General features: G+C 40.0%; 1 protein-coding gene across 1 annotated transcript in view; it reads left to right on the top strand.

Annotated features, from left to right (window-relative positions):
- Positions 1-27,811, top strand: part of map3k15 (mitogen-activated protein kinase kinase kinase 15) — a 66,420-nt gene that overhangs the window by 6,739 nt on the left and 31,870 nt on the right. Inside the window, exon 2 of the mRNA XM_046290962.1 lies at positions 27,113-27,252. Coding sequence (XP_046146918.1) covers positions 27,113-27,252 — 140 coding nt within the window. The remainder of the gene's footprint in view (positions 1-27,112; positions 27,253-27,811) is intronic.

Below are 27,811 nucleotides of genomic sequence, written 5' to 3'. Positions count from 1 at the left end.
ACCACTAAAATACAGACACTACCACTACAATATAGACACTACCACAATACTACAGACACTACACTACCACTACAAAACAGACACTACCACGATAATACAGATACTACCACTACAATACAGATACTACCACTACAATACAGATACTACCACTACAAAACAGACACTACCACAACAATACAGACACTACCACTAACATACAGACACTACACTACAATACAGACATTACCACTACAATACAGACACTACCACTACAATACAGACACATACCACTACAGTACAGACACTACCACTACAATACAGACACTACCACTATACTACAGACACTACACTACCACTACAAAACAGACCTTACCACTACAATACAGACACTACACTACCACTACAATACAGACACTACCACTACAATACAGACACTACCACTACAATACAGACACTACCACTAACATACAGACACTACACTACAATACAGACATTACCACTACAATACAGACATTACCACTACAATACAGACACTACCACTACAATACAGACACATACCACTACAATACAGACACTACCACTACAATACAGACACTACCACTATACTACAGACACTACACTACCACTACAAAACAGACCTTACCACTACAATACAGACACTACACTACCACTACAATACAGACACTACACTACCACTACAATACAGACACTACCACTACAATACAGACACTACCACTACAATACAGACACTACCACTACAATACAGACACTACACTACCACTGCAATACAGACACTACCACTAATATACAGACACTACCACTACAATATATACACTACCACAATACTACAGACACTACACTACCACTACAATACAGACACTACCACTACAAAACAGACACTACACTACCACTAAAATACAGACACCTACCACTAATATACAGACACCTACCACTACAATATATACACTACCACAATACTACAGACACTACACTACCACTACAAAACAGACACTACCACGATAATACAGACACTACCACTACAATACAGACAACTACCACTACAATACAGATACTACCACTACAATACAGATACTACCACTGCAAAACAGACACTACCACAACAATACAGACACTACACTACCACTGCAATGCAGACACTACACTACCACTGCAATACAGACACAACACTACAATACAGACACTACACTACCACTACAATACAGACACTACCACTACAATACAGACACTACCACTATAATACAGACACTACCAATACAATACAGACACTACCACTACAATACAGACACTACCACTACCACTGCAATACAGACACTACAATACCACTGCATTACAGACACAACACTACAATACAGACACTACACTACCACTACAATACAGACACTACCACTACAATACAGACACTACACTACCACTACAATGCAGACACTACACTACCACTGCAATACAGACACTACAATACCACTGCATTACAGACACAACACTACAATACAGACACTACACTACCACTACAATACAGACACTACCACTACAATACAGACACTACACTACCACTACAATGCAGACACTACACTACCACTGCAATACAGACACTACAATACCACTGCATTACAGACACAACACTACAATACAGACACTACACTACCACTACAATACAGACACTACCACTACAATACAGACACTTCCACTAACATACAGACACTACCACTATAATACAGACACTACCACTACAATACAGACACGACACTACCACTAAAATACAGACACTACCACTACAATACAATACAGACACTACACTACCACTACAATGCAGACACTACACTACCACTGCAATACAGACACTACACTACCACTGCAATACAGACACTACATTACCACTGCAATTCAGACACTACCACGATAATACAGACACTACCAGTACAATACAGACACTACCACTATAATACAGACACTACCAATACAATACAGACACTACCACTACAATACAGACACTACCACTACAATACAGCCACTACAATACAGACACTACACTACCACTACAATACAGACACTACACTACCACTACAATGCAGACACTACACTACCACTACAATACAGACATTACCACTACAATACAAACACTACCACTACAATACAGACACCTACCACTACAATACAGACACCTACCACTACAATACAGACAGTACCACTACAACACAGACAGTACCACCACAATACAGACACTACCACTACAATACAGACACTACCACTACAATACAGACACTTCACTACCACTACAATACAGACACTACCACTACAATACAGACACTACACTACCACTATACTACAGACACTACACTACCACTACAATACAGATACTACCACTACAATACAGACACTACCACTACAATGCAGACACTACCACTACAATACAGACACTACCACTACAATACAGACACTACCACTACAATACAGACACTACCACTACAATACAGACACTACACTACCACTGCAATACAGACACTACACTACCACTGCAATACAGACACTACCACTAATATACAGACACTACCACTACAATATATACACTACCACAATACTACAGACACTACACTACCACTACAATACAGACACTACCACAACAAAACAGACACTACACTACCACTAAAATACAGACACTACCACTACAATATAGACACTACCACAATACTACAGACACTACACTACCACTACAAAACAGACACTACCACGATAATACAGATACTACCACTACAATACAGATACTACCACTACAATACAGACACTACCACTACAAAACAGACACTACCACAACAATACAGACACTACCACTAACATACAGACACTACACTACAATACAGACATTACCACTACAATACAGACACTACCACTACAATACAGACACATACCACTACAATACAGACACTACCACTACAATACAGACACTACCACTATACTACAGACACTACACTACCACTACAAAACAGACCTTACCACTACAATACAGACACTACACTACCACTACAATACAGACACTACCACTACAATACAGACACTACCACTAACATACAGACACTACACTACAATACAGACATTACCACTACAATACAGACACTACCACTACAATACAGACACATACCACTACAATACAGACACTACCACTACAATACAGACACTACCACTATACTACAGACACTACACTACCACTACAAAACAGACCTTACCACTACAATACAGACACTACACTACCACTACAATACAGACACTACACTACCACTACAATACAGACACTACCACTACAATACAGACACTACCACTACAATACAGACACTACCACTACAATACAGACACTACCACTACAATACAGACACTACACTACCACTGCAATACAGACACTACCACTAATATACAGACACTACCACTACAATATATACACTACCACAATACTACAGACACTACACTACCACTACAATACAGACACTACCACTACAAAACAGACACTACACTACCACTAAAATACAGACACCTACCACTAATATACAGACACTACCACTACAATATATACACTACCACAATACTACAGACACTACACTACCACTACAAAACAGACACTACCACGATAATACAGACACTACCACTACAATACAGACAACTACCACTACAATACAGATACTACCACTACAATACAGATACTACCACTACAAAACAGACACTACCACAACAATACAGACACTACACTACCACTGCAATGCAGACACTACACTACCACTGCAATACAGACACAACACTACAATACAGACACTACACTACCACTACAATACAGACACTACCACTACAATACAGACACTACCACTACATACAGACACTACACTACAATACAGACATTACCACTACAATACAGACACTACCACTACAATACAGACACATACCACTACAATACAGACACCTACACCTACAATACAGACACCTACCACTACAATACAGACACTACCACTACAATACAGACACTACCACTACAAAACAGACACTTCACTACCACTACAATACAGACACTACACTACCACTACAATACAGACAACTACCACTACAATACAGACACTACCACTACAATACAGATACTACCACTACAAAACAGACACTACCACAACAATACAGACACTACACTACGACTGCAATACAGACACTACACTACCACTGCATTACAGACACAACACTACAATACAGACACTACACTACCACTACAATACAGACACTACCACTACAATACAGACACTTCCACTAACATACAGACACTACACTACAATACAGACACTACACTACAATACAGACATTACCACTACAATACAGACACTACCACTTCAATACAGACACCTACCACTACAATACAGACACCTACCACTACAATACAGACAGTACCACTACAACACAGACAGTACCACTACAATACAGACACTACCACTACAATACAGACACTACCACAACAAAACAGACACTTCACTACCACTACAATACAGACACTACCACTACAATACAGCCACTACCACTACAATACAGACACTACCACTACAATACAGACACTACCACTACAATACAGAAACTACCACTACAATACAGACACTACACTTGCACGACAATACAGACACAACACTACCACTAAAATACAGACACTACCAACACAATACAGACACTACCACTACAATACAGACCTTACCACTACAATACAGACACTACCACAATAATACAGACACTTCCACTACAACACAGACACTACCACTACAATACAGACACTACCACTACAAAACAGACACTACACTACCACTACAATACAGACACCTACCACTACAATACAGACACCTACCACTACAATACAGACACTACACTACCACTACAATACAGACACTACACTACCACTACAATACAGACACTACACTACCACTATACTACAGACACTACACTACCACTACAATACAGATACTACCACTACAATACAGACACTACCACTACAATGCAGACACTACCACAACAATACAGACATTACACTACCACTGCAAGGTAGAGACACTACAGTACACTACAGACACTACCACTACAATACAGACACTACCACTACAATACAAACACCACACTACCACTACAATACAGACACCTACCACTACAATACAGACACTACCACTACAATACAGACACTACCACTACAATACAGACACTACCACTACAAAACAGACACTACACTACCACTACAATACAGACACCTACCACTACAATACAGACACCTACCACTACAATACAGACACTACCACTACAATACAGACACTACCACTACAATACAGGCACTACACTACAATACAGACACGACACTACCACTACAATACAGACACCTACCACTACAATACAGACACCTACCACTACAATACAGACACTACCACTACAATACAGACACTACCACTACAATACAGACACAACCACTACAAAACAGACACTACACTACCACTACAATACAGACACCTGCCACTACAATACAGACACCTACCACTACAATACAGACACCTACCACTACAATACAGACACCTACCACTACAATACAGACACTACCACTATAATACAGACACTACACTTGCACGACAATACAGACACGACACTACCACTAAAATACAGACACTACCAACACAATACAGACACTACCACTACAATACAGACCTTACCACTACAATACAGACACTACCACAATAATACAGACCGTACCACTACAATACAGACACTACACTACCACTACAATACAGACACTACACTACCACTACAATACAGACACTACACTACCACTATACTACAGACACTACAGTACCACTACAAAACAGACACTACACTACCACTACAATACAGACACTACACTACCACTACAATACAAACACTACCACTACAATACAGACACTACACTACCACTATACTACAGACACTACACTACCACTACAAAACAGACACTACCACTACAAAAAAGACACTACCACTACAATACAGACACTACCACTACAATACAGACACTACCACTAAAATACAGACACTACCAACACAATACAGACACTACCACTACAATACAGACCTTACCACTACAATACAGACACTACCACAATAATACAGACCGTACCACTACAATACAGACACTACACTACCACTACACTACCACTACAATACAGACACTACACTACCACTACAATACAGACACTACACTACCACTACAATACAGACACTTCCACTACAATACAGACACTACACTACCACTACAATACAGACACTACACTACCACTACAATACAGACACTACACTACCACTATACTACAGACACTACACTACCACTACAAAACAGACACTACCACCACAATACAGACACTACCACTACAATACAGACACTACACTACTACAACAATACAGACACTACACTACCACTACACTATACAGACACTACCACTACAATACAGACACTACCACTACAATACAGACACTACCACTACAATACAGACACTACCACAATAATACAGACACTTCCTCTACATTACAGACACTACACTACCACTACAATACAGACACTACACTACCACTACAATACAGACACTACACTACCACTACAATACAGACACTACACTACCACTACAATACAGACACTACCACTACAATACAGACACTACCACTACAATACAGACACTACACTACCACTACAATACAGACACTACACTACCACTACAATACAAACACTACCACTACCACTATACTACAGACACTACCACTACAATACAGACACTACCACTACAATACAGACACTACCACTACAATACAGACACTATCACAATAATACAGGCACTTCCTCTACATTACAGACACTACACTACCACTACAATACAGACACTACACTACCACTACAATACAGACACTACCACTACAATACAGACACTACCACTACAATACAGACACTACCACTATACTACAGACACTATAGTACCACTACAATACAGACACTACCACTACAATACAGACACTACACTACCACTAAAATACAGACACTACCACTACAATACAGACAATACCACTACAATACAGACACTACCACTACAATGCAGACACTACCACAACAATACAGACATTACACTACCACTGCAAGGCAGACACTACAGTAAAATACAGACACTACCACTACAATACAGACACTACCACTACAAAATTGACACCACACTACCACTACAATACAGACACCTACCACTACAATACAGACACCTACCACTACAATACAGACACTACCACTACAATACAGACACTACCACTACAATACAGACACAACCACTACAAAACAGACACTACACTACCACTACAATACAGACACTACCACTACAATACAGACACTACCACTACAATACAGACACTACCACTACAATACAGACACTACCACAATAATACAGACACTTCCACTACAATACAGACACTACACTACCACTACAATACAGACACTACACTACCACTACAATACAGACACTACACTACCACTACAATACAGACACTACACTACCACTACAATACAGACACTACACTACCACTACAATACAGACACTACACTACCACTACAATACAAACACTACCACTACAATACAGACACTACACTACCACTATACTACAGACACTACACTACCACTACAAAACAGACACTACCACTACAATACAGACACTACCACTACAATACAGACACTACCACTACAATACAGACACTACACTACCACTATACTACAGACACTACCACTACAATACAGACACTACCACTACAATACAGACACTACCACTACAATACAGACACTATCACAATAATACAGGCACTTCCTCTACATTACAGACACTACACTACCACTACAATACAGACACTACACTACCACTACAATACAGACACTACACTACCACTACAATACAGACACTACCACTACAATACAGACACTACCACTACAATACAGACACTACACTACCACTACAATACAGACACTACACTACCACTACAATACAAACACTACCACTACAATACAGACACTACACTACCACTATACTACAGACACTACCACTACAATACAGACACTACCACTACAATACAGACACTACCACTACAATACAGACACTATCACAATAATACAGGCACTTCCTCTACATTACAGACACTACACTACCACTACAATACAGACACTACACTACCACTACAATACAGACACTACCACTACAATACAGACACTACCACTACAATACAGACACTACCACTATACTACAGACACTATAGTACCACTACAATACAGACACTACCACTACAATACAGACACTACACTACCACTAAAATACAGACACTACCACTACAATACAGACAATACCACTACAATACAGACAATACCACTACAATACAGACACTACCACTACAATGCAGACACTACCACAACAATACAGACATTACACTACCACTGCAAGGCAGACACTACAGTAAAATACAGACACTACCACTACAATACAGACACTACCACTACAAAATTGACACCACACTACCACTACAATACAGACACCTACCACTACAATACAGACACCTACCACTACAATACAGACACTACCACTACAATACAGACACTACCACTACAATACAGACACAACCACTACAAAACAGACACTACACTACCACTACAATACAGACACCTGCCACTACAATACAGACACCTACCACTACAATACAGACACCTACCACTACAATACAGACACTACCACTACAATACAGACACTATCACAACAATACAGACACTACACTTCCACTGCAATACAGACACTACACTACCACTGCAATACACACATCACTACCACTACAATAAAGACACTACCACTAAAATACAGACACTACACTACAATACAGACAGTACCACTACAATACAGACACTACCACCATAATACAGACACTACCACTACAAAACAGACTCTACACTACCACTACAATAGAGACACTACCACTACAATACAGACACTACCACTATAATACAGACACTACACTAGCACTACAATACAGACACTACCAAAACAATACAGTCACTACCACTACAATACAGGCACTACCACTACAAAACAGACATTACCACTACAATACAGACACTACCATGACAATACAGACACTACACTACCACTACAATACAGATACAACACTACCACTACAATACAGACACTACCACTACAATACAGACACTACACTACAATACAGACACGAAACTTCCACTACAATACAGACACTACCACTACAATACAGACACTACACTACAATACAGACACGAAACTTCCACTACAATACAGACACGAAACTTCCATTACAATACAGACACTAGCACTACAATACAGACACTACACTAGCACTACAATACAGACACTACCACTACAAAACAGACATTACCACTACAATACAGACACTACACTACCACGACAATACAGACACTACCACTACAATACAGACACTACCACTACAATACAGACACTACCACTACAATACAGACCCTACACTACCACTACAATACATACACTACACTTCCACTACAATACAGACACAAACACTACAATACAGACACTACCACTACAATACAGACACTACACTACCACTAAAATACAGACATTAGACTACAAAACAGACATTGCCACTACAATACAGACACTACACTACCACTACAATACAGACACTAGACTACAAAACAGACATTGCCATTACAATACAGACACTACTACGATAATACAGACAAAACCTCTACAATACAGACACTACACTACCACGACAATACAGACACTACCACTACAATACAGACACCTACCACTACAATACAGACAACTACCACTACAATACAGACACTACCACTACAATACAGATACTACCACTACCACTGCATTACAGACACTACACTACCACTGCATTACAGACACTACCACTACAATACAGACACTTCCACTAACATACAGACACTACAATACAGACATTACCACTACAATACAGACACTACCACTACAATACAGACACCTACCACTACAATACAGACACCTACCACTACAGTACAGACAGTACCACTACAATACAGACACTACCACTACAATACAGACACTACCACTACAAAACAGACACTTCACTACCACTACAATACAGACACTACCACTACAATACAGACACTACCACAATACTACAGACACTACACTACCACTACAATAAAGACACTACCACTACAATACAGACACTACCACTATAATACAGACACTACACTTGCACGACAATACAGACACGACACTACCACTAAAATACAGACACTACCAACACAATACAGACACTACCACTACAATACAGACCTTACCACTACAATACAGACACTACCACAATAATACAGACCGTACCACTACAATACAGACACTACACTACCACTACAATACAGACACTACACTACCACTACAATACAGACACTACACTACCACTATACTACAGACACTACAGTACCACTACAAAACAGACACTACCACTACAAAAAAGACACTACCACTACAATACAGACACTACCACTACAATACAGACACTACCACTACAATACAGACACTACCACTACAATACAGACACTACCACTACAATACAGACACTACACTACCACTACAATACAAACACTACCACTACAATACAGACACTACACTACCACTATACTACAGACACTACACTACCACTACAAAACAGACACTACCACTACAAAAAAGACACTACCACTACAATACAGACACTACCACTACAATACAGACACTACCACTACAATACAGACACTACCACTACAATACAGACACTATCACAATAATACAGGCACTTCCTCTACATTACAGACACTACACTACCACTACAATACAGACACTACACTACCACTACAATACAGACACTACCACTACAATACAGACACTACACTACCACTACAATATAGACACTACACTACCACTACAATACAGACACTACCATGATAATACAGACACTACCACTTCAAAACAGACACTACACTACCACTACAATACAGACACTACCACTAAAATACAGACACTACACTACCACTGCAATACAGACACTACACTACCACTGCAATACAGACACTACCAACACAATACAGACACTACCACTAAAATACAGACACTACCACTACAATACAGACACTACCACTTCAAAACAGACACTACACTACCACTACAATACAGACACTACCACTAAAATTCAGACACTACACTACCACTGCAATACAGACACTACACTACCACTGCAATACAGACACTACCAACACAATACAGACACTACCACTACAATACAGACACTACCATGATAATACAGACACTGCCATGATAATACAGACACTACGACTACAATACAGACACTACGACTACAATACAGACACTACCACTACAATACAGACACTACCACTACAATACAGACACTACCACTACAACACAGACATTACCACTACAATACAGACACTACCATGATAATACAGACACTACCATGATAATACAGACACTACCATGATAATACAGACACTACCACTACAATACAGACACTACACTACCACTACAATACAGACACTACCACTACAATACAGACACTACCACTACAATACAGACACTACCACTACAATACAGACACTACCACTATACTACAGACACTACACTACCACTACAATACAGACATTACCACTACAATACAGACACTGCCACAATAATACAGACACTACCACTATAATACAGACATAACCACTTCAAACAGACACTACACTACCACTACAATACAGACACTACCACTATACTACAGACACTACACTACCACTACAAAACAGACACTACCACTACAAAACAGACACTACCACTACAATACAGACACTACCACTACAATACAGACACCACCACTACAATACAGACACTACCACTACAATACAGACACTACACTACCACTACAATATAGACACTACACTACCACTACAATACAGACACTACACTTCCACTACAATACAGACACACACACTACAATATAGACACTACCATTACAATCCAGACACTACACTACCACTAAAATACAGACACTAGACCACAAAACAGACATTGCCACTACAATACAGACACTACACTACCACTACAATACAGACACTACCACTACAATACAGACACTACCACTACAATACAGACACTACCACTACAATACAGACACTACCACTACAATACAGACACAACCACTACAATACAGACACTACCACTACAAAACAGACATTCAACTACAATACAGACACTACCACTACAATACAGACACTACCACTACAATAAAGACACGACCACTACAATACAGACACTACACTAGCTCTACAATACAGACACTACCACTACAATACAGACAAATCAAATCAAATCAAATGTTTTTTGTCACATACACATGGTTAGCAGATGTTCGTGCGAGTGTAGCGAAATGCTTGTGCTTCTAGTTCCGACAATGCAGTAATAACCAACAAGTAATCGAGCTAACAATTCCAAAACTACTACCTTATAGACACAAGTGTAAGGGGATAAAGAATATGTACATAAAGATATATGAATGAGTGATGGTACAGAGCGGCATAGGCAAGATACAGTAGATGGTATTGAGTGCAGTATATACATATGAGATGAGTATGTAAACAAAGTGGCATAGTTAAAGTGGCTAGTGATACATGTATTACATAAGGATGCAGTAGATGATATAGAGTACAGTATATACGTATACATATGAGATGAATAATGTAGGGAACATTATATTAGGGAGCATTGTTTAAAGTGGCTAGTGATATATTTTACATAATTTTCCATCAATTCCCATTATTAAAGTGGCTGGAGTTGAGTCAGTGTGTTGGCAGCAGCCACTCAATGTTAGTGGTGGCTGTTTAACAGTCTGATGGCCTTGAGATAGAAGCTGTTTTTCAGTCTCTCGGTTCCAGCTTTGATGCACCTGTACTGACCTCGCCTTCTGGATGATAGGGGTGAACAGGCAGTGGGGTGAACAGGCAGTGGCTCGGGTGGTTGCTGCCCTTGATGATCTTTATGGCCTTCCTGTGACATCGGGTGGTGTCGGTGTCCTGGAGGGCAGGTAGTTTGCCCCAGGTGATGCGTTGTACAGACCTCACTACCCTCTGGAGAGCCTTACGGTTGTGGGCGGAGCAGTTGCCGTACCAGGCGGTGATACAGCCCGACAGGATGCTCTCGATTGTGCATCTGTAGAAGTTTGTGAGTGCTTTTGGTGATAAGCCAAATTTCTTCAGCCTCCTGAGGTTGAAGAGGCGCTGCTGCGCCTTCTTCACGATGCTGTCTGTGTGGGTGGACCAATTCAGTTTGTCTGTGATGTGTACGCTGAGGAACTTAAAACTTACTACCCTCTCCACTACTGTTCCATCGATGTGGATAGGGGGGTGTTCCCTCTGCTGTTTCCTGAAGTCCACAATCATCTCCTTAGTTTTGTTGACGTTGAGTGTGAGGTTATTTTCCTAACACCACACTCCGAGGGCCCTCACCTCCTCCCTGTAGGCCGTCTCGTCGTTGTTGGTAATCAAGCCTACCACTGTTGTGTCGTCCGCAAACTTGATGATTGAGTTGGAGGCGTGCGTGGCCACGCAGTCGTGGGTGAACAGGGAGTACAGGAGTGGGCTACCACTGCAATACAGACACTACACTTCAACTGCAATACAGACACTACAATACAAACACTACAAACACTACCACTACAATATAGACACTACACTACCACTACAATACAGACACTACACTACAATACAGACACTCAACTACAATACAGACACTACCACTACAATACAGACACGACCACTATAACACAGACACTACACACCCACTACAATACAGACACTACACTACCGCTACAATACAGACACTACCTCTACAATACAGACACAACCACTACAAAACAGACACTACCACAAAAATACAGACACTACACTACAATACAGACACGACACTTCCAATACAATACAGACACTACAACTATAATACAGACACTACCACTATAGTACAGACACTACACTTCCACTACAATACAGACACCTGCCACTACAATACAGACACTACCACTACAATACAGACACTACCACTACAATACAGACACTACCACTAAAATACAGACACAACCACTACAAAACAGACACTACCACAACAATACAGACACTACCACGAGAATACAGACATTACCAATACAATACAGACACTACCACTACAATAAAAAACACTACCACTACAATATAGACACTACAACTATAATACAGACACTACCACTACATTACAGACACTACACTACCACTACAATACAGACACTACACTACCACTACAATACAGACACTCCCACTACAATACAGACAGTATCACTACAATACAGACACTATACTACCACTACTATACAGACACTACACTACCATTGCGATAAAGACACTACCGCTAAAATACAGGTACTACCGCTAAAATACAGGTACAACCACTACAATACAGACACTACCACGATAATACAGACACTACCATGATAATACAGACACTACCACTATACTACAGACATTTCACTACCACTACAATACAGACACTACCACTAGAAAACAGACACTACCACTACAATACAGACATGACCACTACAATACAGACACTACCACTTTAATACAGACACTGCCATGATAATACAGACACTACCACTATACTACAGACATTTCACTACCACTACAATACAGACACTACACTTCCACTACAATACAGACACTACACTAGCACTAAAATACAGACACTACCACTACAATACAGACACTTACCACTACAATACAGACACTACCACTATAGTACAGACACGAAACTTCCACTACAATACAGACACTACAACTATAATACAGACACTACCACTATGGTACAGACACTACACTTCCACTACAATACGGACACTACACTTCCACTATAATACAGACACTACCACTACAATACAGACACCTACCACTACAATACAGACACTACCACTTCAATACAGACACTACCTCTACAATACAGACACAACCACCATAAAACAGACACTACCACTACAAAACAGACACTACCACAACAATACAGACACTACCGCTACAATACAGACACTACAACTATAATACAGACACTACCACTACATTACAGACATTAGCATTATACTACAGACACTACACTACCACTACAATACAGACACTACCACTACAATAGACACTACACTACCACTAAAATAGAAACACAACCACTACAATACAGACACTACCACTACAATATAGACATAACACTACACTACAAAACAGACATTGCCACTACAAAACAGACACTACTACGATAATAGAGACAAACCACTTCAATACAGACACTACCACAACAATACAGACAGTACACGACAACTACAATACAGACATTACAACTACAATACAGACACTACCGCTAAAATACAAACACTACACTACCGCTACAATACAGAGACAACACAACAATACAGACACGACAATTCCACTACAATACAGACACTACCACTATAATACAGACACTACCACCACAATACAGACACTACACTACAATACAGACATTACCACTACAATACAGACACTACACTACAATACAATAAGTCCGCAAACTTGATGATTGAGTTGGAGGCATGCGTGGCCACGCAGTCGTGGGTGAACAGGGAGTACAGGAGAGGGCTACCACTGCAATACAGACACTACACTTCAACTGCAATACAGACACTACAATACAAACACTACAAACACTACCACTACAATATAGACACTACACTACCACTACAATACAGACACTACACTACAATACAGACACGACACTACAACTATAATACAGACACTACCACTACATTACAGACATTAGCACTATACTACAGACACTACACTACCACTAAAATACAGACAGAACCACTACAATATAGACACTACACTACAAAACAGACATTGCCACTACAATACAGACACTACCACAACAATACAGACAGTACACGACAACTACAATACAGACACTACACAACAATACAGACACGACACTTCCACTACAATACAGGCACTACCACTACAATACAGACACAACCACCACAATACAGACAGTACCACTACAATACAGACACTATACTACCACTAAAATACAGACACTACACTACCACTACAATACAGACACTACACTACCACTACAATACAGACACTCCCACTACAATACAGACATTACCACTACAATACAGACACTATACTACCACTACTATACAGACACTACACTACCATTGCGATACAGACACTACCGCTAAAATACAGGTACTACCGCTAAAATACAGGTACAACCACTACAATACAGACACTATACTACCACTACTATACAGACACTACACTACCATTGCGATACAGACACTACCGCTAAAATACAGGTACTACCGCTAAAATACAGGTACAACCACTACAATACAGACACTACCACGATAATACAGACACTACCATGATAATACAGACACTACCACTATACTACAGACATTTCACTACCACTACAATACAGACACTACCACTAGAAAACAGACACTACCACTACAATACAGACATGACCACTACAATACAGACACTACCACGATAATACAGACACTGCCATGATAATACAGACACTACACTACCACTACAATACAGACACTACCACTATACTACAGACATTTCACTACCACTACAATACAGACACTACACTTCCACTACAATACAGACACTACACTAGCACTAAAATACAGACACTACCACTACAATACAGACACTTACCACTACAATACAGACACTACCACTATAGTACAGACACGAAACTTCCACTACAATACAGACACTACAACAATAATACAGACACTACCACTATAGTACAGACACTACACTTCCACTACAATACAGACACTACCACTACAATACGGACACTACACTTCCACTATAATACAGACACTACCACTACAATACAGACACCTACCACTACAATACAGACACTACCACTTCAATACAGACACTACCTCTACAATACAGACACAACCACTACAAAACAGACACTACCACTACAAAACAGACACTACCACAACAATACAGACACTACCGCTACAATACAGACACTACAACTATAATACAGACACTACCACTACATTACAGACAATAGCATTATACTACAGACACTACACTACCACTACAATACAGACACTACCACTACAATACAGACACTACCACTACAATATAGACATAACACTACACTACAAAACAGACATTGCCACTACAAAACAGACACTACTACGATAATAGAGACAAACCACTTCAATACAGACACTACCACAACAATACAGACAGTACACGACAACTACAATACAGACACTACAACTACAATACAGACACTACCGCTAAAATACAAACACTACACTACCGCTACAATACAGAGACAACACAACAATACAGACACGACACTTCCACTACAATACAGACACTACCACTATAATACAGACACTACCACCACAATACAGACACTACACTACAATACAGACATTACCACTACAATACAGACACTACACTACAATTCAGACATTACCACTACAATACAGACACTAATACGGTAATACAGATACTACCACTACAATACAGACACTACACTACCACTACAATACAGACACTACCACGATAAAACAGACACTACACTACAATACAGACACTCAACTACAATACAGACACTACCACTACAATACAGACACGACCACTATAACACAGACACTACACACCCACTACAATACAGACACTATACTACCGCTACAATACAGACACTACCTCTACAATACAGACACAACCACTACAAAACAGACACTACCACAAAAATACAGACACTACACTACAATACAGACACGACACTTCCAATACAATACAGACACTACAACTATAATACAGACACTACCACTATAAAACAGTACAGACACTACACTTCCACTACAATACAGACACCTGCCACTACAATACAGACACTACCACTACAATACAGACACTACCACTACAATACAGACACTACCACTAAAATACAGACACTACCTCTACAATACAGACACAACCACTACAAAACAGACACTACCACAACAATACAGACACTACCACGATAATACAGACATTACCAATACAATACAGACACTACCACTACAATACAGACACTACCACTACAATACAGACACTACCACTACAATACAGACACTACCACTACAATACAGACACAACCACTACAATACAGACACTACCACTACAAAACAGACACTACCACAACAATACAGACACTACCAATACAATACAGACACTACCACTACAATTCAGACACTCAACTACAAAACAGACACGACCACTAAAATACAGACACAACCACTACAATACAGACACTACCACTACAATATAGACACTACACGACACTACAAAACAGACATTGCCACTACAAAACAGACACTACTACGATAATAGAGACAAACCACTTCAATACAGACACTACCACAACAATACAGACAGTACACGACAACTACAATACAGACACTACAACTACAATACAGACACTACAACTACAATACAGACACTACCGCTAAAATACAAACACTACACTACCGCTACAATACAGAGACAACACAACAATACAGACACGACACTTCCACTACAATACAGACACTACCACTATAATACAGACACTACCACCACAATACAGACACTACACTACAATACAGACATTACCACTACAATACAGACACTACACTACAATTCAGACATTACCACTACAATACAGACACTAATACGGTAATACAGATACTACCACTACAATACAGACACTACACTACCACTACAATACAGACACTACCACGATAAAACAGACACTACACTACAATACAGACACTCAACTACAATACAGACACTACCACTACAATACAGACACGACCACTATAACACAGACACTACACACCCACTACAATACAGACACTATACTACCGCTACAATACAGACACTACCTCTACAATACAGACACAACCACTACAAAACAGACACTACCACAAAAATACAGACACTACACTACAATACAGACACGACACTTCCAATACAATACAGACACTACAACTATAATACAGACACTACCACTATAGTACAGACACTACACTTCCACTACAATACAGACACCTGCCACTACAATACAGACACTACCACTACAATACAGACACTACCACTACAATACAGACACTACCACTAACATACAGACACTACCTCTACAATACAGACACAACCACTACAAAACAGACACTACCACAACAATACAGACACTACCACGATAATACAGACATTACCAATACAATACAGACACTACCACTACAATACAGACACTACCACTACAATACAGACACTACCACTACAATACAGACACTACCACTACAATACAGACACAACCACTACAATACAGACACTACCACTACAAAACAGACACTACCACAACAATACAGACACTACCAATACAATACAGACACTACCACTACAATTCAGACACTCAACTACAAAACAGACACGACCACTAAAATACAGACACAACCACTACAATACAGACACTACCACTACAATATAGACACTACACGACACTACAAAACAGACATTGCCACTACAAAACAGACACTACTACGATAATAGAGACAAACCACTTCAATACAGACACTACCACAACAATACAGACAGTACACGACAACTACAATACAGACACTACAACTACAATACAGACACTACCACTAAAATACAGACACTACCGCTACAATACAGAGAAAACACAACAATACAGACACGACACTTCCACTACAATACAGACTCTACCACTATAATACAGACACTACACTACAATACAGACATTACCACTACAATACAGACACTACCACCACAACACAGACACTACCACCACAATACAGACACTACCACCACAATACAGACACTACACTACAATACAGACACTACCACTACAATACAGACACTCAACTACAATACAGACACGACCACTAAAATACAGACACAACCACTACAATACAGACACTACCACTACAATATAGACACTACACGACACTACAAAACAGACATTGCCACTACAAAACAGACACTACTACGATAATAGAGACAAACCACTTCAATACAGACACTACACTACCACTACAACACAGACACTACACTACCACTGCAATACAGACACTACACTACAATACAGACACTACCACTACAATACAGACACTACCACTACAATACAGACACCACACTACCACTACATTAGACACTACCACTACATTAATAATAATAATAATAATATATGCCATTTAGCAGACGCTTTTATCCAAAGCGACTTACAGTCATGTGTGCATACATTCTACGTATGGGTGGTCCCGGGGATTGAACCCACTACCCTGGCGTTACAAGCGCCATGCTCTACCAACTGAGCTACAGAACACTACACTACCACTACAATACAAACACTACCACTACAATACAGACACTACACTACCACTAAAATACAGACACTACCACTAAAATACAGACACTGCCACTAAAATACAGACACTACCACTAAAATACAGACACTACCACTACAATACCACTACAATACAGACACTACCAATACAATACAGACACTACCACTACAATACCACTACAATACAGACACTACCAATACAATACAGACACTACCATTACAATATAGACACTACCACTACAATACAGACACTACCACTACAATACAGACACTACCACTACAATACAGACACTACACTACCACTGTAATACAGACACAACCACTACAATAGACACTACCACTACAATAGACACTACCACTACAATGCAGACACTACCACGACAATGCAGACATTATCACTACAACATAGACACTACCACTGCAATACAGATACTACACTACCACTGCAATACAGACACTACCGTACCACTGCAATACAGACACTACCACTATAATACAGACACTACACTAGCACGACAATACAGACACTACCACTATAATACAGACACTACACTACCACTACAATAAAGACACTACACTAGCATTACAATACAGATACTACACTACCACTCAAATACAGACACTGCCACATAATACAGACACTACCACTAAAATACAGACACTACCACTACAATACAGACACAACCACTACAATAGACACTACCACTACAATAGACACTACCACTACAATGCAGACACTACCACGACAATGCAGACACTATCACTACAACACAGACACTACCACTGCAATACAGACACTACACTACCACTGCAATACAGACACGACCACTAAAATACAGACACTACACTACAATACAGACATTACCACTACAATACAGACACTACACTACAATACAGACACTACCACTACAATACAGACACTCAACTACAATACAGACACGACCACCACAATACAGACACTACCACCACAATACAGACACTACACTACAATACAGACACTACCACTACAATACAGACACTCAACTACAATACAGACACGGCCACTAAAATACAGACACAACCACTACAATACAGACACTACCACTACAATATAGACACTACACGACACTACAAAACAGACATTGCCACTACAAAACAGACACTACTACGATAATAGAGACAAACCACTTCAATACAGACACTACACTACCACTACAACACAGACACTACACTACCACTGCAATACAGACACTACACTACAATACAGACACTACCACTACAATACAGACACTACCACTACAATACAGACACCACACTACCACTACATTAGACACTACCACTACATTAGACACTACACTACCACTACAATACAAACACTACCACTGCAATACAGACACTACACTACCACTAAAATACAGACACTACCACTAAAATACAGACACTGCCACTAAAATACAGACACTACCACTAAAATACAGACACTACCACTACAATACCGACACAACCACTAAAATACAGACACTACCACTACAATACCACTACAATACAGACACTACCAATACAATACAGACACTACCATTACAATATAGACACTACCACTACAATACAGACACTACCACTACAATACAGACACTACCACTACAATACAGACACTACCACTACAATACAGACACTACCACTACAATACAGACACTACACTACCACTGTAATACAGACACAACCACTACAATAGACACTACCACTACAATAGACACTACCACTACAATGCAGACACTACCACGACAATGCAGACATTATCACTACAACATAGACACTACCACTGCAATACAGATACTACACTACCACTGCAATACAGACACTACCGTACCACTGCAATACAGACACTACCACTATAATACAGACACTACACTAGCACGACAATACAGACACTACCACTATAATACAGACACTACACTACCACTACAATAAAGACACTACACTAGCATTACAATACAGATACTACACTACCACTCAAATACAGACACTACCACTAAAATACAGACACTACCACTACAATACAGACACAACCACTACAATAGACACTACCACTACAATAGACACTACCACTACAATGCAGACACTACCACGACAATGCAGACACTATCACTACAACACAGACACTACCACTGCAATACAGACACTACACTACCACTGCAATACAGACACGACCACTAAAATACAGACACTACACTACAATACAGACATTACCACTACAATACAGACACTACCACAATAATAGACACTACCACTACAATACAGACACTACACTACCACTACAATACAGACACTACCACTACAATACAGACACTACACCAGCACTACAATACAGACACTACACTACCAATACCTCAACAATACAGACACTACACTAGCACTACAATACAGATACTACACTACCACTCAAATACAGACACTGCCACATAATACAGACACTACCACTAAAATACAGACACTACCACTACAATACAGACACAACCACTACAATAGACACTACAATGCAGACACTACCACGACAATGCAGTCACTATCACTACAGCACAGACACTACCACTGCAATACAGACACTACACTACCACTGCAATACAGACACGACCACTAAAATACAGACACTACACTACAATACAGACATTACCACTACAATACAGACACTACCACAATAATAGACACTACCACTACAATACAGACACTACACTACCACTACAATACAGACACTACACTACCAATACCTCAACAATACAGACACTACACTACCACTACAATACAGCCACTACACTACCACTGCAATACAGACACTACACTACAATACAGACACTACCACTACAATACAGACACTAACACTACAATAGAGACACTACACTACCACTATCAAATCAAATCAAATTGATTTATATAGCCCTTTGTACATCAGCTGATATCTCAAAGTGCTGTACAGAATCCCAGCCTAAAACCCCAAACAGCAAGCAATGCAGGTGTAGAAGCACGGTGGCTAGGAAAAACTCCCTAGAAAGGCCAAAACCTAGGAAAAAACCTAGAGAGGAGCCAGGCTATGTGGGGTGGCCAGCCCTCTTCTGGCTGTGCCGGGTGGAGATTATAACAGAACATGGCCAAGATGTTCAAATGTTCATAAATGACCAGCATGGTCCAATAATAATAAGGCAGAACAGTTGAAACTGGAGCAGCAGCACGGCCAGGTGGACTGGGCACAGCAAGGAGTCATCATGTCAGGTAGTCTTGAGGCATGGTCCTTGGGCTCAGGTCCTAGGAGAGAGAGAAAAAAAGAGAAAGAGAGAATTAGAGAGAGCACACTTAAATTCACACAGGACACCGAATAGGACAGGAGAGGAACTCCAGATATAACAAACTGACCCTAGCCCCCCGACACATAAACTACTGCAGCATAAATACTGGAGGCTGAGACAGGAGGGGTCAGGAGACACTGTGGCGGAGGACACCCCCAGACAGGGCCAAACAGAAAGGATATAACCCCACCCACTTTGCCAAAGCACAGCCCCCACACTACTAGAGGGATATCTTCAACCACATACTTACCATCCTGAGACAAGGCACAACAATAGAGACACTACACTACCAATATAATACAAACACTACACTACAATACAGACATTACCACTACAATACAGACATTACCACTACAAAAGAGACACTGCCACATAATACAGACACTACCACGACAATACAGACACTACACTACCACAACAATACAGACACTACAGTACAATACAGACATTACCACTACAATACAGATACTACACTACCACTAAAATACAGACACTACCACTAAAATACAGACACTACCACTAAAATACAGACACAACCACTAAAATACAGACACAACCACTACAATACAGACACTACCACTACAAAGCAGACACAACCACTACAATACAGACACTACCATTACAATATAGACACTACCACTACAATACAGACACTACACTACAGTACAGACATTACCACTACAATACAGACACTACACTACCACTACAGACACTACCACTACAATACAGACACTACAGCTACAAAACAGACACTACCACTACAATACAGACACTACCACTACAATACTGACACTACACTACCACTAAAATACAGGCACTACACTACAATACAGACATTACCATGATAATACAGACACTACCACTACAATACAGACACTACACTACCACTACAGACACTACCACTACAATACAGACACTACCACTACAATATAGACACTACCACTACAATACAGACACTACACTACCACTACAGACACTACCACTACAATACAGACACTACCACTACAATATAGACACTACCACTATACTACAGACACTACACTACCACTACAATACAGGCACTACCACTATAATACAGACACTACACTAGCATGACAATACAGACACTACCACTATAATACAGACACTACACTACCACTACAATAAAGACACTACACTACCACTATAATACAGACACTACCACTACAATACAGACATTACCACTACAATACAGACACTACACTCCCACTACAAGACAGACACTACACTACCACTACAGACACTACCACTACAATACAGACACTACCACTACAATATAGACACTACCACTATACTACAGACACTACACTACCACTACAATACAGACACTACCACTATAATACAGACACTACCACGACAATACAGCCACGACCACTACAATACAGACATTACCAATACAATACAGACACTACCACTATAATACAGACACTACACTACCACTACAATACAAACACTACACTACCACTAAAATACAGACACTACCACTAAAATACAGACACTACCACTAAAATACAGACACTACACTACCACAACAATACAAACACTACATTACCACTACAATACAGACACTACACTACCACTAAAATACAGACACTACCACTAAAATACAGACACAACCACTAAAATACAGAGACAACCACTAAAATACAGAGACAACCACTAAAATACAGAGACAACCACTACAATACAGACACAACCACTACAATACAGACACTACCACTACAAAGCAGACACAACCACTACAATACAGCCACTACCATTACAATACAGACACTACCAATACAATACAGACACTACCATTACAATATAGACAATACCACTACAATACAGACACTACCACTACAATACAGACACTACCACTACAATACAGACACTACACTACCACTGTAATACAGACACTACCACTACAATACAGACACTACACTACTGCTGCAATCCAGACACTGCACTACAATACAGGCACTACATTTACATTTACATTTAAGTCACAATACAGACATTACCACTACAATACAGACACTACCACGATAATACAGACACTACCACTACAATACAGACACTAGCACTACAATAAAGACACTACCACTACAATACAGACACTAGCACTACAATACAGACACTACCACGATAATACAGACACTACCACTACAATACAGACACTAGCACTACAATACAGACACTACCACAATAATACAGACACTACCACTACAATCCAGACACTAGCACTACAATACAGATACGACACTACAATACAGACACCACCACTACAGTACAGACACTACCACTACAATACAGATACGACACTACAGTACAGACACTACTACCACAATACAGACACTACCACTACAATACAGACACTACACTACCACTACAATACAGACACTACACTACCACTATAATACAGACACTACACTACCACTACAATACAGACACTACCACTATAATACAGACACTACCACTACAATACAGACATTACCACTACAATACAGACACTACTACTACATTACAGACACTACCACTACAAGACAGACACTACACTACCACTACAATACAGATACTACCACTACATTACAGACACTACCACTACATTACAGACACTACCACTACAATACAGACACTACCACTACAAAACAGACACTACTACTACATTCATGACACTTCCACTACAATACAGACACTACACTACCACTACAATACAGACACTACACTACCACTACAATACAGACACTACCACTACAATACAGACACTACACTACCACTACAATACAGACACTACCACTACAATACAGACACTACACTATCACTACAATACAGACACTACACTACCACTACAATACAGACACTACCACTACAATACAGACACTACACTACCACTACAATACAGACACTACACTACCACTACATTACAGACACTACCACTACAATACAGACACTACCACTACAAAACAGACACTACTACTACATTCATGACACTTCCACTACAATACAGACACTACACTACCACTACAATACAGACACTACACTACCACTACATTACAGACACTACACTACATTACAGACACTTCCACTACAATACAGACACTACCACTACAAAACAGACACTACCACTACATTACAGACACTTCCACTACAATACAGACACTACCGCTACAATACAGCTATTGTTGAAGACAGAATATGTTTCCCTGAACCCTAATCCTCCTCTCCCTTTCCTCTCTCTCTCTCTGCAGACATAGCGGTAGTTGATATGAGTGATGTGTTCCGGCAGCCGTCGTTGTTTTACCATCTGGGTGTCAGAGAGAGCTTCGACATGGCCAACAATGTCATCCTGTACCATGACACTGACCCCGACACCGCTTTGTCACTGAAGGTACACACAAACACAGCTGAATCCAATCTGGGTAGATGCAGATGCCATATTTCAATTCCTCCTGTTGCTGCAGAAAGGCAAAGACTTCTAAAACTTGTAATTTCCACTTTAAAATATCACACTATATTTGTTTGCCCTACCTGAAAATTGCATCAACCCCAACAAAAAAATAATTGTTCAGAAGGAGATTATTTTCTTGCTCTGTGAAACTGGCTCAAATTAAAATACGGCACCTGTAGGGTGAGGGGGCGTTGGCTGTGAGGTCATAGATGGCATTCCATTCTCTGAACAATATAGCGGACTGGGTTTATTTACAGCCCAGTGTGTGTTCTTTGTCTGTGTGTGTGTCTGTTGTTTGTTGTTCTGCTGCGTGTGTGTGCTTTAGCCACAGTTGCAGTGGACTAGGTGTCAGGCAGCTATTTCCACAGTGATAAAAAGGAATGTTGTTGTAACTGAAGTAAGTGTAGGGACCCTTAATGCCAAACAGCACAACTCAACAGATAGACTGCACACTACTACAACACACTAACTCTCTCAACTTTATTCTTACAATTATTTC

This window comes from Oncorhynchus gorbuscha, linkage group LG12, assembly GCF_021184085.1.
Source record: "Oncorhynchus gorbuscha isolate QuinsamMale2020 ecotype Even-year linkage group LG12, OgorEven_v1.0, whole genome shotgun sequence".
In the NCBI taxonomy this organism is placed as follows: Eukaryota; Metazoa; Chordata; class Actinopteri; order Salmoniformes; family Salmonidae; genus Oncorhynchus; species Oncorhynchus gorbuscha.
Note: the sequence above shows the minus strand (reverse complement) of the source record. Positions and strands in the feature narration are given on the sequence as shown.